At 42.5% G+C, this 14,651-nt stretch overlaps 1 protein-coding gene and 1 non-coding gene across 2 annotated transcripts; both read right to left on the bottom strand.

Annotated features, from left to right (window-relative positions):
• Positions 1-2,052: 2,052 nt before the first annotated feature.
• Positions 2,053-14,031, bottom strand: MYNN (myoneurin). Its single transcript, XM_062603448.1, has 8 exons — positions 13,740-14,031; positions 12,749-13,030; positions 10,026-10,828; positions 8,007-8,166; positions 7,245-7,423; positions 6,891-6,974; positions 6,394-6,480; positions 2,053-4,724 (listed from the first exon to the last, which is right to left on the bottom strand). Exons 2-8 carry the CDS (start codon positions 13,012-13,014, stop codon positions 4,456-4,458), a joined length of 1,848 nt encoding a protein of 615 aa, XP_062459432.1. The 5' UTR covers positions 13,015-13,030; positions 13,740-14,031; the 3' UTR covers positions 2,053-4,455.
• Positions 14,032-14,310: 279 nt separating this feature from the next.
• On the bottom strand, positions 14,311-14,383 carry TRNAV-AAC (transfer RNA valine (anticodon AAC)). The gene has a single exon. It is a non-coding gene; the product is annotated as a tRNA-Val (tRNA).
• Positions 14,384-14,651: the final 268 nt, after the last annotated feature.

The following is a 14,651-nucleotide window of genomic DNA, read 5'->3' as shown; positions in this document are numbered from 1 at the left end:
CTATTGACATCCATAAAACTAGCTCACGTTATAGTTTACTTTGATAGTCCTTTGCAACAAAGGGCTGCAGAATAATTCCCACTGAATCTTGTATAAGCAGCTTCCTGCACACTAAAATAATTATTTGTGCAAAACCCTGTATTGCTTAGAGGCCTATGCCAGCGACATTTACTTACTGCTTTCCTTTCTGTGGAAACCAAACCTTGAAATTCTTAAAAGATGTCTCTTGTGTTCTTTGGACGTAGAGAATTTTTTGCCATGTTATTCTGAGCAAGTTATTCTAGCAAGCGTAATCCTGCTCAGTTAACCATTGCTTTAGCTTCCACAGCTTGTGGAAAGGCAGCATTTTTGCCCTAGTTTAAAAGGAAGGAAAACGGCTGACCCAGTAAACCAGTGGTACAGTGCAGGTCCCCTAAGTCCTGCTGTGTGCTCCAGTCACCACACCACCTTCTGTAAAATGAAACCATCTAGTAAAAATATGTTAAGATACAAATTCTGATAAATTCACTGAATATGTAGTTTAGAAAAAAAAAAGTACATCTTCAAAGCACTCTGTAAAAACCCACCCCCCCAGACACCTCAAAACAAGTGGAAAAAAATTAACCTAAAAGTCATTATATTGGATTGTATTTAGAATAATTTTTGTGTTTAATTCAGTTTGAATAGAACCCAAACTATCTTCTATTATGAGAATTTGGTGCGTAATGTAACAATCCTTGCTGTGTTAAGTGTGCTGCAGCACGTATCCTTCTGACAGGGTGTTTGAGGGTGGTTATGTTAGACTGCTTCCCTCCTCCTTTTGTGCTACCCCCTGCAGTTACAAACAGGAGACACCAGGTGAGGGAAAATTACAAAACAAGTTTATTAAAGTCTAACATAAAACACTTCAGGCTAAATATGTACAACTCCCTCCCTTCCCAGGGGATTATAAAATTGAGAGTTGAGATATATACAAATAACAGAGGAAAAACTGTATATACAGGAAAGATACTTTAAAAATAATTTAACCAAAAAATCAGTTATTAGTCCTTATGTGAACTTAATTCTGCAAGGCTTATCAACAGCTTCTCCAAGATCACAGCCCTGAAATCCTTAACATGGGACTTGTCCATCCATACTTGGAACAGTTTTTTGAAACACATGGTTTCAGAAAAAGTTGTCACACTTTGTGGCCACAGATCAGCAAAACTTTGGAAGTTCAGTGTTGTACAGAGAGCCATTCTCACACACGTATTTCCAAACAGCCAATTTGGAGACTTCAAGATGCAGATAACCTACTCAGACAAAACTTGCACTGATTTCAATGCAAAATTGACTGAAACAGTACTGAAACAGTGGGGCAAATCATGCAATTTTCTCTAAATTATTCCAATTTCCTCTTTCCTTTTGCAGGTAGGTCTCAAGATGTCTGCCTAAAAAGATTCCATGCCTTCCCCCATTAATCCCTTAGAGAAATTATCAATACTGTTATAAACCTTGTGCCTCCAAAATTAACTCGGAATCCTTGAGCCTAGGAATTAGATGTGCAGCTGATTTCCATGCATCTGTTGGCAAAAGGTACAGCACAGACCTGCTTCCTCAGGCCCAACCTGAACAAAGGTTGGGCCTGTTTATATATATATAAAATATATATATTTTATATATATACAAAATTTGTCTGTAGGTGTGTTATATATTTAAATATTTATATATAATATTTAAAATATATATAAATATTTATATATATATTTAAAATCTATATTCTAGTAAATGAATACAGTTCATAGATATCATACCTCAGTAGCTGAGATATCTTCATGAAAGATGAGGATAAAAATCAAGACTCTCAGATGGGGACTCAAGAGTGCAGGTCTTAAATTATTGCTCCAAGACAAAACTACAAGCCCGTGTATTCTATTAAGAAAGGTTAAAATTGTTGTCTTGTAAAAAATAATGATTATCTACTTGTCTATAAAGAAAACTAAATGACTAATAAAGCGTTACTGTTATAAGTATCTAAACAAATCCTGTATAAATCTAAGCACTGTATTTTTTTAAAAAAGTCTGAACTCTAAGAATACAGTAATAAGATACAATTTTAGAAATATAAAAACAGTCCAAACAAACATTGTTATGGAATGCATTTACTATGGAGGAATGTAAATATTTTTAACATATTTTTCTTTTCCAGAGCTAGTTCTCTCTTATGGTTATTTATCCTGGATATCTTAATCTTCAGATACTTTTCCTCAGGTAACAGCAGCCTATCATTAGTTTATCTTCCAAAGCTGTTTAAATATGAAAGCTGTCAGTTGTATGGTATTGTTCGTTTTCAGTATTTATGCGTATCCCAAGGCTTCGGCTCTTGGAGAGCAAAAGTAAAGAAGAACCTTAGGACAAGCTACACAGTTTGCTTTTTATACTGAGTCAAGATCCCAATCTTTGAGATTCTTCAGTTTCAAATGGCAAGGCTAAGGAATCCTTCAGGTGCTACATCAACAACAGAAGCTAAAAAACGGGGAGGAAAAGGGGAAATGCCAACAAACAGGAAAAAAAATATCACTGAGCTTCACCCATTGTCCTTTGCCAGCATTCTGAAGGACATTGGCTGTTCAGACATGATGTAGTGCAGATAAGCAAAGAAAAAAGGTCAGGCAGGTACAGCAGTAATTGGCTCCAGTGGACAGAACCAGAGATGCCTGCATTAAGAATGTTCCCAGTGAACACGGCTGTACTCCCTGCTGTCCATGGGGGACCTTATCAGCAAATTTGCCATGTATAAAGCATAAAATATGACCAAGAAGCAGAGGTTTAAATTTGCCACATACTAAAATGATCAACAGAAAGAAGCAAAAAGTCTATTACTTTACAGGTACAAACATGTAGGAAGAGAAAAAAGAATTCTATAGTGATGCTCAGGAGTCAGGGAACCATTTACAGAATATTTAAATGAAATCCTCAAAGAAATTTTTCACAAGTCTGTTTAATTAAGGTGCAGATTAATACTCCATGTAGAACAGTTAAGAGGTATCTCCTGTGCTCTTCTATTTATCAGTGTCTGGACACAAGGCATCAGTGGAAATAAAATGCTAGCACCAAGTAAATAACCAACAAACAGTATCTGTAAATGCATTGTTGGTACAGTATTATGACTGTTTTCTTACTATCTGATTGATTACTTAAATAATGCTCACATTCTGTTAATGGCACAAACTGGCAAAAAGGAGTATAAAAGAATCCCGTTTGTCAACCAGTGTGTATCTAATGACCCTAGCAAGACACTAGAAATGTTGCTTTTTAGAAATGTATGTTGCTAGTAATCAAACATACCTTCATACAGGTCTTGCTGGATACCAGTTTTGTGTAGTTATTGTGGACAAGTGATATGAGAGATAAAGCCATACATAAGTACTTCAATTAAACCAAATCAGTCATACTCTTAACAAAGCCTTGCCTACAAGAATAGCCATCTGCTTTTTTGTATTCTTCCTTAATACCCCTTCATGTAGCATTGACTTCTTGTTTTCACAGTGAAGGACAGGATTTGTTTCTTTCCTCTTTTATACCTAGTGTCTAGCACAAGAAGCAGCACTACTGTAAAAAAAAAAAAGGATTGTGAGGCTATGATTCATGCCACACCAATTAAGTCGATGCACCTTTTTGTCTCATCTGTAACATGCATGTTCCAAACTCTCCGTTTGAGCAAATGTGGTCACTTGTGCCAAACCCAGCATGTGTCAGGGATGTGAAAAAGAAACCCAGGACAAGATACACCAACACTGGATTCACTCAGAAGAAAAAAAACAAGTGACCTGTTGGAAAGAGTACCCAATACCCAGCAGTGTCTGTGCCATGAGAGCCCCCTGACTTACCGCACTTGAGAAAAAAAAATAACCCTCCTTTACTTGCCTTGTCAGGAAAATATACACGAAGCTTGCTTTCCCTCTGCTCAGACTTCAGCTGACAGTTGTAATTCTTTGGGAGCACTGCACCAGCCTGCCTTCCAGCATGCACCACTGTATCACTTGGAATGCAGGAGTACAAGCTTGCTAGTGCATCTGAATCATGATTTTCCCCTTACACCTCTGGGTTAATATTCCTAAATTATCAAATATGGCTTAAACATCTGCTCTCAAGTGACACCGTGACACATCAGATCAGCAGGAACATGGGTGGAGTTCTCCAAAATACATCAGCATATTTAACAGAGAATTTTTAAGGCAGATGTTGCTGGAAACGAATTGTCTTGTGGAAATTGGTGTTAATTGCAAATAGAAAACTGATTGTAGGTTAGCACAATTCAACAAAAATGTCAGACAGTACTGCACAATGGAAATGCCTTACAAGTGTCTTTACACAGAGGGAAAAAAAAACAAGTCCAATTCAAAAAGCGTGACTGCTTGCTCGATTATGTTCATCTCACCAAACGTGCGCAAGTTCACTATCAAATTACCTTGTTGCCTCTGTACTGCACTGTCAGTACAACTGCTGCAAGAAAATAAACTGAGGTTCTGAATATCCAGTCACAGCAGATCTTAGTAATGTTTCTGATGAAGGAGACTGACTACCCGTCACAGGAAGCAGCATCTGATGGTCTTCACTCCCAATGGGAAGAGGAAGTGCTAAAGACATCTCAGAGGGTTTCACATCTATGGACTCTGATAAGGGACTTTTCTGACTCTGAATGGATTCTTGTTCATTGAAAGAGTTATCAAGTGCATTAGAATCAGGGGGAGTTTCTGATCCTGGGGAAAAAAAAGAAAACAAAAGAAACGTTCAAAAGCTCCTGCTGCAAATTCCCTTTCAAATGACCATCAAAACAAACACGTGGTATGTCAAAGACTGCCAGGGCAGCTGGGCTATCAGTGCTTCGATGTGCTGCCAAGCCAGAATGAGCCGTAAATACAATGTAAGCACTGAGAATCACCACCTTTGCTGCTTTTAGCATGACAACTAGAGGAATGGTGCATTCCAACTTCATTTCTACTTAACATGGTACAGAAGATAACAAATCCTTAACACCACAAAGGAGCTTTGGAAAAAAAATGTAATTATGAAGACTTCCTTGAGACTTTCCATCCCAGAAAATCTAAGAAATGCAGCCACATCCAAACAGCCTCTTAATGTGAGATAGCAATGTACAATACCATCACTTATCCATAAACTTCTTCAGAAGAAAGTGTTTATTAAAGCCCTTCCTGCCAGACCCATGGTAGTTTTTATCCAGTCACTTGAGAAAGGATTTTCTGTTCCTAACTGAAATCACTGTGAAAGAATTCCTCGCTGCCTTCCTGTTTGAAGGCATTGGCTATTTGACCTGTCCTCTACCAAAGTGCACCCTGAAGCCTGTTATTTCAGCAATGAAGCACTTCCGTCTGCACTGTCTCCATGAGAGCAGACATGCCTTGTCAACTCCCCCAGCTCACACCCTGAGGCTCTGCCAGGCTCACCACTGCTCTCATCTCACCCTTGCTTCCACTGGCTTCCTGCTGCACTGGGGCCTTCCTAAATGGGGCTTCTCAAGCTTTTGACATTCAAAGCTACCTCTGCAAATAACTCCTGTTTTCTCATCCTCTACTCCTCCCAATCCAGATCTACACAGACATCCATTACTCCTTTTTCCCCATCACAGAGCCAAGGGAATTATGGTTAATGCACTTGGGGATGGACAGATAACAAGGTGTATGGAGCCAGTGCTGAATGCAGCTGGCTCAACGTCTCCATAGGCAAGTATTATGTCAAGTTTCTTCCTAATCAAAATCTTGTCTCTAGAATAGGAATGGAACGTATTTGGGAAGACTTTCTAGGGCAGAATTTGCAGGTGGAAACATTTTGCCAGCTGTCTGTCATTTTGTGTGCTTGCTAATCCAGCTCAGACTTGGATTAACATTGCATATATAAAAAATCACCCTTATAATAATTTGTGCCTTCAAGATGTAAAGTAATTCCTGTAACTACTACGCCTTGTTCACCTCAGTCACTGCCCTTGTAAAGACACACTCCTCTGACATGTTCAGAAGGGGTAAACCATTTCCTACAATTCAGACTTAGCCTTGAGGTGGAAAGTTCTCACAAGTTACTAGGACAAGAAAGTAAATATTCACGTATAGAAATTCCTGTCAGCAGCAATCCACTTCTATGTTGCTCAACATGTGTTACAGCAATGCAAATGCTTGAAAATGTGTCTTGAATCTACTTGAAAGCAGGCGATCTATGCTTTAAAAGGTTTGGGTACCTCTAAAGTGGATGCTTTTGGCTCTAAGGAGAGCTACTATCCAAAAATTATTCCAAAAATAATTTATGTTCTGATTTCGGGCCTGCATGAACCAAAAAAAAAAAAAAAAGAATAGTTATTAACCCCTGAAGACAAGACAGTTGATGTCACTTCTTAATGTTTCCTTGCAAGGAACATACCTGTGTGAACTTTTGTTTTGTGCTTCTTAAGATTTTTTATATCTGTGTAAGAATTCCCACACATTTCACAGATAAATGGTCTTTCACCTGAAAAATAACAAGTGGTTTGGTAGTTAGAACAATCAGAAATTGAAAACAAACACAGCGAGAGATGTAGGACAATGGATTTCAAGCTTGTATTTTAAACAAGTCTGTTATTCTGACTGTGTCTCTTCAGAAGAAAACTGTTTCCAGAATAGATTAAAACAAAGCAAAAAATCCCAAATGTCAGAAGTAAAGCCATGATCATTCATCAACCACACTGTTATGCAGATCTTAGTCTGAAAAAGGCAATTAAAAAATGCACAAATATTTTCTTTAAATTACGCTAACACAGAGATCCATAAATTAAGAAACTGCTACTTTCAAGTACAGCACAATATGGTGTATTTTAAAGGCAAAATGGTAAAAGTAAGATATTATTTATAGTGCAGGAAGCAGCCTGTCCGGCAACTAACCTGTATGGGACCGAAAATGTTTATTGAGCTCTCCAGAGGAAATAAAACTTTTTTCACAAATGCCGCAGATATATGGCTTCTCTCCTAAAGAAAACACAAGTAGTTTATTACTCCAATATATAAGCCAGGATAGCCAAAAGAACAAACCAGAATAAAGCAGAGGGAACGTCTAATGGGAGAAAGAGCTCCCTAAACTGGAATCAAAGGGAAAAAACATGAGTAAAGAGCTGGATGACAACTCTGGAGGTAACTCCAACCTACAGATTTCCAGGTCATTACCTATATCCAGCCCCTCTGCCAGATGCGCTCCCTTACCAGGCCTGCTGTGGTGCCACAGGACTCGTTTCCCCTTACCTGTGTGTTTTCGGGAATGGGTGATGAGAGAACTGGAGACAGCAAAGGCTTTTCCACAGCTGTCACACACATAGGGTTTCTCCCCTGTATGGCGGCGCACGTGGTAGGTGAGTGTGCTGGCTTGAGCAAACCGCTGGCCGCAGCGATCGCACACATACGGCTTCTCACCACTGTGCTTCCTGCGAATGAATGAAAATGAACATCAGTGATCCTGGGCAGGAAGGAAGCAACACCTGCGACCAACTCACTCTCCTCCATTAGCACTTTACCCCAAAATTCTCTGAACTACAAAAAAGTACAGGCCCTGCACACATGACATGCACCATGAGCACTCAGCATGTTTTGCATGATAGTGTACTGAAAGATAAAACGATGATTCCTAACACAGAAATGTAATTCCTGCTCCTGCCAAAAATGCAAAAAGCCACATGAAAATAGCAGTGAGCTGCAAGAACTGTTCTGTTCTGCTTCCCACCCAGGAACATTCCTCTCTGGTGCTACAAGCAATTTAAAACAAACCCACATCGCTGCCATTAGGATACCAGTACACAGAATGTCAGATTCATAAATCACAAACTGCTTCCCTCAGGAGCATGTACATAGGTGTAATTATTCTGTTCCACAACACGAGAGAAGACCCATGAGAAAAGAAACGGAAATGACCAAATTATGTGAAAGTGTACCTCTTGCTCGCACTGGAGTAAATTGTTCTGTTCAAATAAACACATGGATAAGCATTTGCAAGATTTCACTTTTGCCCACCTGGCATGAATCTTCAGATTGCTTGAAGTCGCAAACTGCAGGTTGCACACATCACATTTGTATGGTTTCTCTTCTCCGTGGTGCATCCGACTGTGGAACACTAACTGGCACTTCTGAGCAAAGCCTTTGTCGCAGAGTTCACATTTGTATGGCTTCTCCCCTGGTGAAAAATAAAACCCTTGTGCTCTCCGCATTTGCGTAAGAAAGCTTTCCAGCCCATTACCTGACCAAAGCTCAGGTGTCTGTTCTAATACTTCATACAAGTAACACCTTGGAACATCCCATAATCAGTCCACTGAAGCGGAATATGCCAGGAATACAGTGGATAACAGGCTATTTTTTAACACATTACCTTTTGGGAAAAAAGGTAATACTATTTTTTAATAGTGCCATTTCTCCCACATTATTTTTGGATGCTGCTACTGCATTTTCAGGCTTTTCACTAGTTCTGTCTACTCATGATTCTGAATATTCAAGATGAACCATCTGCCAAGTGAATCATCTGCCTTTTCTTGCCTGTCAAACAGCAATGGTCCTAATAGTACAGTCTAGTGCTCCATAATTTCTCATTGGTATCTGCTGTAGAGTGCTGCAGGTACTTCTCTGACTACTCGTGTTCTCTTTGTTCTCAAGAGTCTCACAAAATGGATTGCACAATGCTGCAGAGTCATAGATGACAGTATAAAAGAGCCTATCCCTGCATTACTGTGGCAGTACACAATCAAATCAAGAACTCAACTATTCTTAAATATACTGTGTACACAAGAACTTCAAAAATAAAAGTATTAGACATCTAGCCTGCCATCTAGCAACTCACACTGTGAAATTCCCTACCTACTCAGGCAAAAATTCCCAGTACAATACTCCCAAAAGCAGAAAACGCATCTGACATTCCTACCACGACTGGCCCTGAATACTGCTCACAAGCTCTGTCTCCCATATGAATCTTTGATTAGTTACTGGCTGACAATATCTGAAATTCCCTCCCTTGGTTACAGAAAGAGCACAGCGTTCTGCAGCTGCACCTCAATACATCCTACATCACCTCTTTACAACTTCATGGCTTTGTGGAAAGAGCTCCACTGCTGGCCTTGGCTCAGAGTTTTCCAAAGGGGAAAAAGAGCAAAAGTAAGTAAGTTTTTATCTGATTCACTGTTACTTCAGAATTCTCAGTGCTGGCCACAGAAGGAAGAAAACTCCACAAAACAGGTCCCTCCATTGCTCACTGGGCTAAGCATGGCAGCAATGGCCTGAAGAACAAACTGACCCAGAATCAAGTCTTCCATCTTCACGGAAGAATACAGGCACAGCACTTCTCCCACATGTCCCAGGCTCCAGCAACTTGTTGCTCATACTCTTTAAACATTAAGACAACATGTCTGACTTTCAAGTGTTCACAATTGATTTTGCTTTGATGCTTTGTTCAGTAGCTCTTGATACAACACAAACTTCTGGGAATTCTTTATTGAATGCAGAGATTGTAACACCATCACACATTTCAGCTGCATGTTTTACTAAATAAACCCGCAAGTGCTGTAGTACTTCAGCCACCTCCCCTACCTCATATGAAGGCCTTGCAGGAGAAGTTACCTACTTGTCACAAGATTGCATTTTCCCCCACTTTTGTTATCAAATGTGCATTAGAATTTGAAGTTTTAAAAAAGCAACAGAAATCCTGGTATCTAGTACAATGAGTTTTCCACGCTCTACTTGCACTGGAAAACTGGAGGTTTTGGCACTCCCTCACTCTGCAAAATTAAAGGGCACCCAGCTCTTCCGAGTCTTTCCAGAAATCAAGATGCTCAGACTAGTAAAGTCCCCTGTAGCTATTTAAAGCAGAAACTACGATTTTGTTCTGAAAAATGCTGCAGCATTTCATGCTACCAGGATATTGGTACTACCTCCATATGCATACCAGCAGCAGACATAATTCCTAGAGGAAAAAGATCACGAAGATTTTTATAGTCCTTTGTTCACAGGCTGTGATTCCAGGTCTCAGAGACAAGGCCAATGGCTTACCTGTGTGAGTCCTTACATGTGTTTTCAACTGATTGCACTGAGTGAATGCCTTCCCACAGAGCTGACACACATATGGTTTCACTCCTTTGTGTATTCTCATGTGGCGACGGAGGCTACTAGCTTCTGAAAAGACTTTTCCACAGGTGTTACACACTGGTTTAGCTTTGGAATACTTCTGGTCGAGCTCTTCTGCTGTGCTCTCCAGCTGGTAAGTGGTCTTTTCGCTGGCTACGTTAGACATACAGTGCTCCTTCAATGCGCACCCTTGCTGAGACTTTCCCCGCTTCTGTTTTGCAGCAATAGTCTGAACTAGGATATCCTGCGCTGCCAGCGTTTCACTTTCCACCACTGATGCCAGCTGTAGCTCAGAGTTATCACTGCCCTGGGCAGCCTGTTCTGTTATCTGGGTGGCCAGCTTATTGGCATCTAAAAACATCTCAATGGATGTGTTCTCAGTCACATCATTCTGATACTGTACAGATTTATTTTGTATGCTTTTGGGAGAGCTGAAATTCTTCTTTCGCTTTTTGGTCTGAGGAGATTTCTTTTCCAAAGCTGCTTTCTTTGCCTGTGGTTGAACCAACTCTGCAGAAGCAGTGTCTGCTTTCTCCTGGTTACTGTAATCTCGGAGAGTCAGAAGGCAAGTCTGTTGATTCATCTCGATGTTTCCAGTGATACTAGATGTCTCTGTAGAAGAAGGATTAGCAATAAAAGCAAAGTCCTCCATCTTAATTTTGCATTTAGCGACCACTTCTTCCACTTTGAGATAGTCTGCGGCCTGGTGAATTTCTTTAACATTCCAGCTGCAAGAAAATAAGATTTGGGTGACAATATTCTGGACAAAGCAAGCATTTGTTCTGCACCAACTGTATCAAATACAGAGGGCAGAACTACAGGAAAGTTACACTGTTAGAAAATGCAACTCTGAGAGCACATACAGCAAGATCTGATCTCTTGGTGCTGTGAGACCCCAGTACAACAGTTACTCCCGAACCGACAGCCCATCTCTGCACATCCACAGAAGCGAGAATTTTAGTTTCAGTTATGTGCCTTTTGTAGAATTTTCAATTAAAAGGCAAATTGTAAGGTGGTGAGGATAGACATGGGGCTGGTGGTCCAAAAAGCTCAGAAACCACAAGGATAAAATACTGGAGAATAAAATGCATAAATTACAATTCTATAAGCCTTCTAGCAAGTCTTAATTTGCAAGTGGCACATTCACCTCAGCACTGCTGTGAGGCAGGTATTAATCTTGTTTTATAAAACGATTTGCAAACAGTCTTAATTCTGTGTCAGCTGTGCACAGACAATGTTAACACCACAGAAGTCCTCATTTCAGCTACTACATTCTGCTTCTCAGTTGCTGCAACACAGGCCCTGATGGTTTAGAAAAAATTGATCTGGGGAAGGTGGCAACATGTACCATCAATGCATTTATGGATTTACAGCACTTTAAAGAGAGATTCATGGTAAACAACATCATTTTAGCCATCTATTACACAGTAAATGTAATTAAACAGTAAGTAACTAGCCACAGTTACTCTCTGTACATGAATACAACTGTCTCAGTATCTTGCCTTACAATAGCAGAGTTCAAAGGGCACCCTCCCCGTGTCTCTTGTGAACCCACCATCAGAGAAGACAACAGAATTTGCAGCCTAAAGGGACGCAGGGGAAGAGGATGGGTGCATGTGGGCAGACCTGTGAGCATCATTTTTAGCCAAATAGCTCTGCAACAGCAATAGATGACAATGGTACTTGCACCCTCCTCTTCCTTCAAAGATTTCAGCTGCTTCAGAATGAGTCCAGAAACTCTCCCACTGTGGTCCCAGACAGACATCAAGAATGCTGCATGATACTGCTCACACTAATCTGCAAAGCAGTGGTCACTAACTTCACCACACAGCTGCATTACCTGCTTTGTTGCTATTAATGCTTGTAGCTAATTAAAACCAAAATAAAACCAAAACAACAAAACCCCAAACACCACCATACCACCCTGCATCTGTGTACTTAAATTAATGACTGTGAGATTTCAGACAGGTTTTTAAACCTGCATTTGGCACCAGGCATTGGGAAAGGAAGGAAAATCCTGGACTACATACTTTCTAAGAAGTCATACTTCCCTTGTGAGGGATAATGTCTTGTTTGCCAAGAAGAAAGCACTGCAAAGAATCTCACTGTACATAAAGCAACATGACAAGCATAAGATCAGTGCAGTAAGGGGGGAAATGCTTTTTCTGTGACTCCTTTTGGGCACTGTAATGAAAAATTTTAAGTAACTGATCATGCAAATTCTAACCAATGCAATCTTTTAAAGTGGTGCCTATCCTCACCCATTCTTCGGACTTTACCTTCTACCATGTACACAGTTTCTGTGTGTTCTCTGGAAAAATGGACTCCTGTCATCCAACCTAAGAAAGAAAAAACGTATCCTTCCCTCTCCTGGTAATCATGCAAGATGTTTAATCCCTCCCAATCCAGACAGGGAAACTGAAACTAACAATCAGTGGAGTATCAGACAACAAACCTTTGTTTTGGCACTGGCATGTCCTGTCTAATTTTAAAACATACAAACAGATTATCTCCAACTTGTAATATTTATCATAGCCACTACCATGTGTTCCTCCAGAAGGTATTACAAAGGACAAAAAAAAAACAGTACTGCCATAACACAAAGTTTATTTCCCTGTTCTCTTTCTCTATTTAGTAGAACATGTTACCTGTCAAGGTTTAAGATTCCTGTATAAATAAATTCCAGGAGTTTCTGGAATCCGTCAGCTTTCACTTGAGTCTGATCCAAAACAACGTTATTGTCAGACGCATCTCTGTAAAAGGCGCCGAAGTACTCGCTGAAGGAGGCAAGCACGTTTCTGTGTGCTTTGAACTGGAATTCACCAATAACAACAGTGCAGTCGCATAGAAACCCAGCTTCTCGCTGCTTGTTCAGTCTCTCTAGAAGGTGCTCACAGTGATGGGAATACTGCATTTTGGTATTTTCTGACCTAGGAAAGCAAAAAAATTACATTCAAGATTTAACTTTGGTTTTCCCTTAACAGAGTAAGTTAATGATTACAAGTGAGTCAGTGTTCGAATCCATTCAGGACTACCGCAGGGTAATTCTTGTAGTAGTGCTTTTGTATGAGACATAACGAGACGGGCAGGTCTTTCTTCACTTGGGGAGCTGCTAATTTAGAGACAGGAGAGGGAGAGGGCACAGACGTGTATAATTCCCTCACGCCGCGATCGGAGATTAGTTTGTTTAAGCCTGTGAACTGTCATGTCGAAACGGGGCTCCGAGGAGCTTCCGCAGACACGAGACATCCGTGGCTCGGCCTGAACCGCGCTCAGGCGGCGGGGGCTGCCGCTCTCCGGGGAGCAGCCCTGCTCCCCGACGCACAGACCGGGTACCAACAGACCCCGGGAGCAACGGGTCTCGAGCAGGCACCGGGGCCCAGAGGGAAGGGCCACCTCGGCGCCAAGGCAGCAAGGGGGGTGCCGGCGAGCCACGGCAGCCGCGAACTCCCGGGCTGGCTTCGTCGCTGGACGGGACAGAGCGCGCAGCACCCTCCCGCACCGCGGCCCTCACCCGGCCCCGCCACAACGTGCCCCCCGCGGCTGACCAAGCACTGTCTGCTCCTAGCACTGCCCGCCCGACCCGAGGGCCGCTGCAACGCCGGCGAAGCCACCCCAGCCCATCAGCACCCCACGCACCTGCGGAGGGGACGGGAAAGGAAGGGACGCCTCCGCCTCAGGCCGCCATATTCTGATGACGCCGAGCCCGGAGCTTCCGGGATGGGGTTTCCGGCGTCCAGTTCCTGAGGGGCAGCGGTTCCACCCGTGACGAACTGGCGAACCTTGACCGGCCGCGACCCGTCCCGCCGAGGGGAAAGGGTAGCGCCGGGCTGCGAACGGCTGCCCGTGAGGGTCAGGGGATTCGAACTACAACTCCCATCATGCAGCGCGCCGTGGCAGGGCCCGCCATTACAGCGACAGGAAGCGGTGCACACCGGGAGTTGTAGTCACCATTACCTGAGGGCAGGTACGGGTAATTAACGCGACTCCCTGGGTTCAGCTCCTCTTCCTGTACCCCGGCTTGATAAACAGACTGGTTTTGACGTATTTGTTACTGTTAGTGCCTCAGTGCTGAAGAGCCTTGCCCATGCCTGTGCGTCCCACCAAGAAGGGTGTTTTAGCGTTTGCGATAGGGGCGGCTGAGCAGCCGGAGGGGACCGGATCCAGTCATTTTCTAGTGTGAAAAGATTAAAAATGTAGCACCCGTTGTTGTTTCCGCCCGGTTTCGAACCGGGGACCTTTCGCGTGTTAGGCGAACGTGATAACCACTACACTACGGAAACAACCGCGCAGATATGATTTCCGGCAGCACTGCTAATGGCACCCGTCACGGCTTCGCCGCCACCTTCCCTCCTGGCCTCTTCCTGCCTCAGCCCGGCGCCGAAGCAAGGGGCTTGCCCAAGGAACTGCATCTCCGCAGAACTGCGGCCTGTCCGTGCCGGAACTCCCCAAACACTCCCCACAGCCTTCCCCTGCCCCTTGCCTTCCACCCCGCTGCAGGGCCAGCAGGTCTCCCTGAGGTGCGTGGTGTTCCAGGGACGTCGCCCACGG

This window comes from Pezoporus occidentalis, unplaced genomic scaffold (assembly GCF_034315485.1).
Source record: "Pezoporus occidentalis ecotype Australia unplaced genomic scaffold, CSIRO_AGI_Poc_V1 ctg8, whole genome shotgun sequence".
Lineage (NCBI taxonomy): Eukaryota > Metazoa > Chordata > Aves > Psittaciformes > Psittacidae > Pezoporus > Pezoporus occidentalis.
The sequence above is the reverse complement of the archived record's forward strand: the minus strand, read 5'-3'. Positions and strand labels throughout refer to the sequence as shown.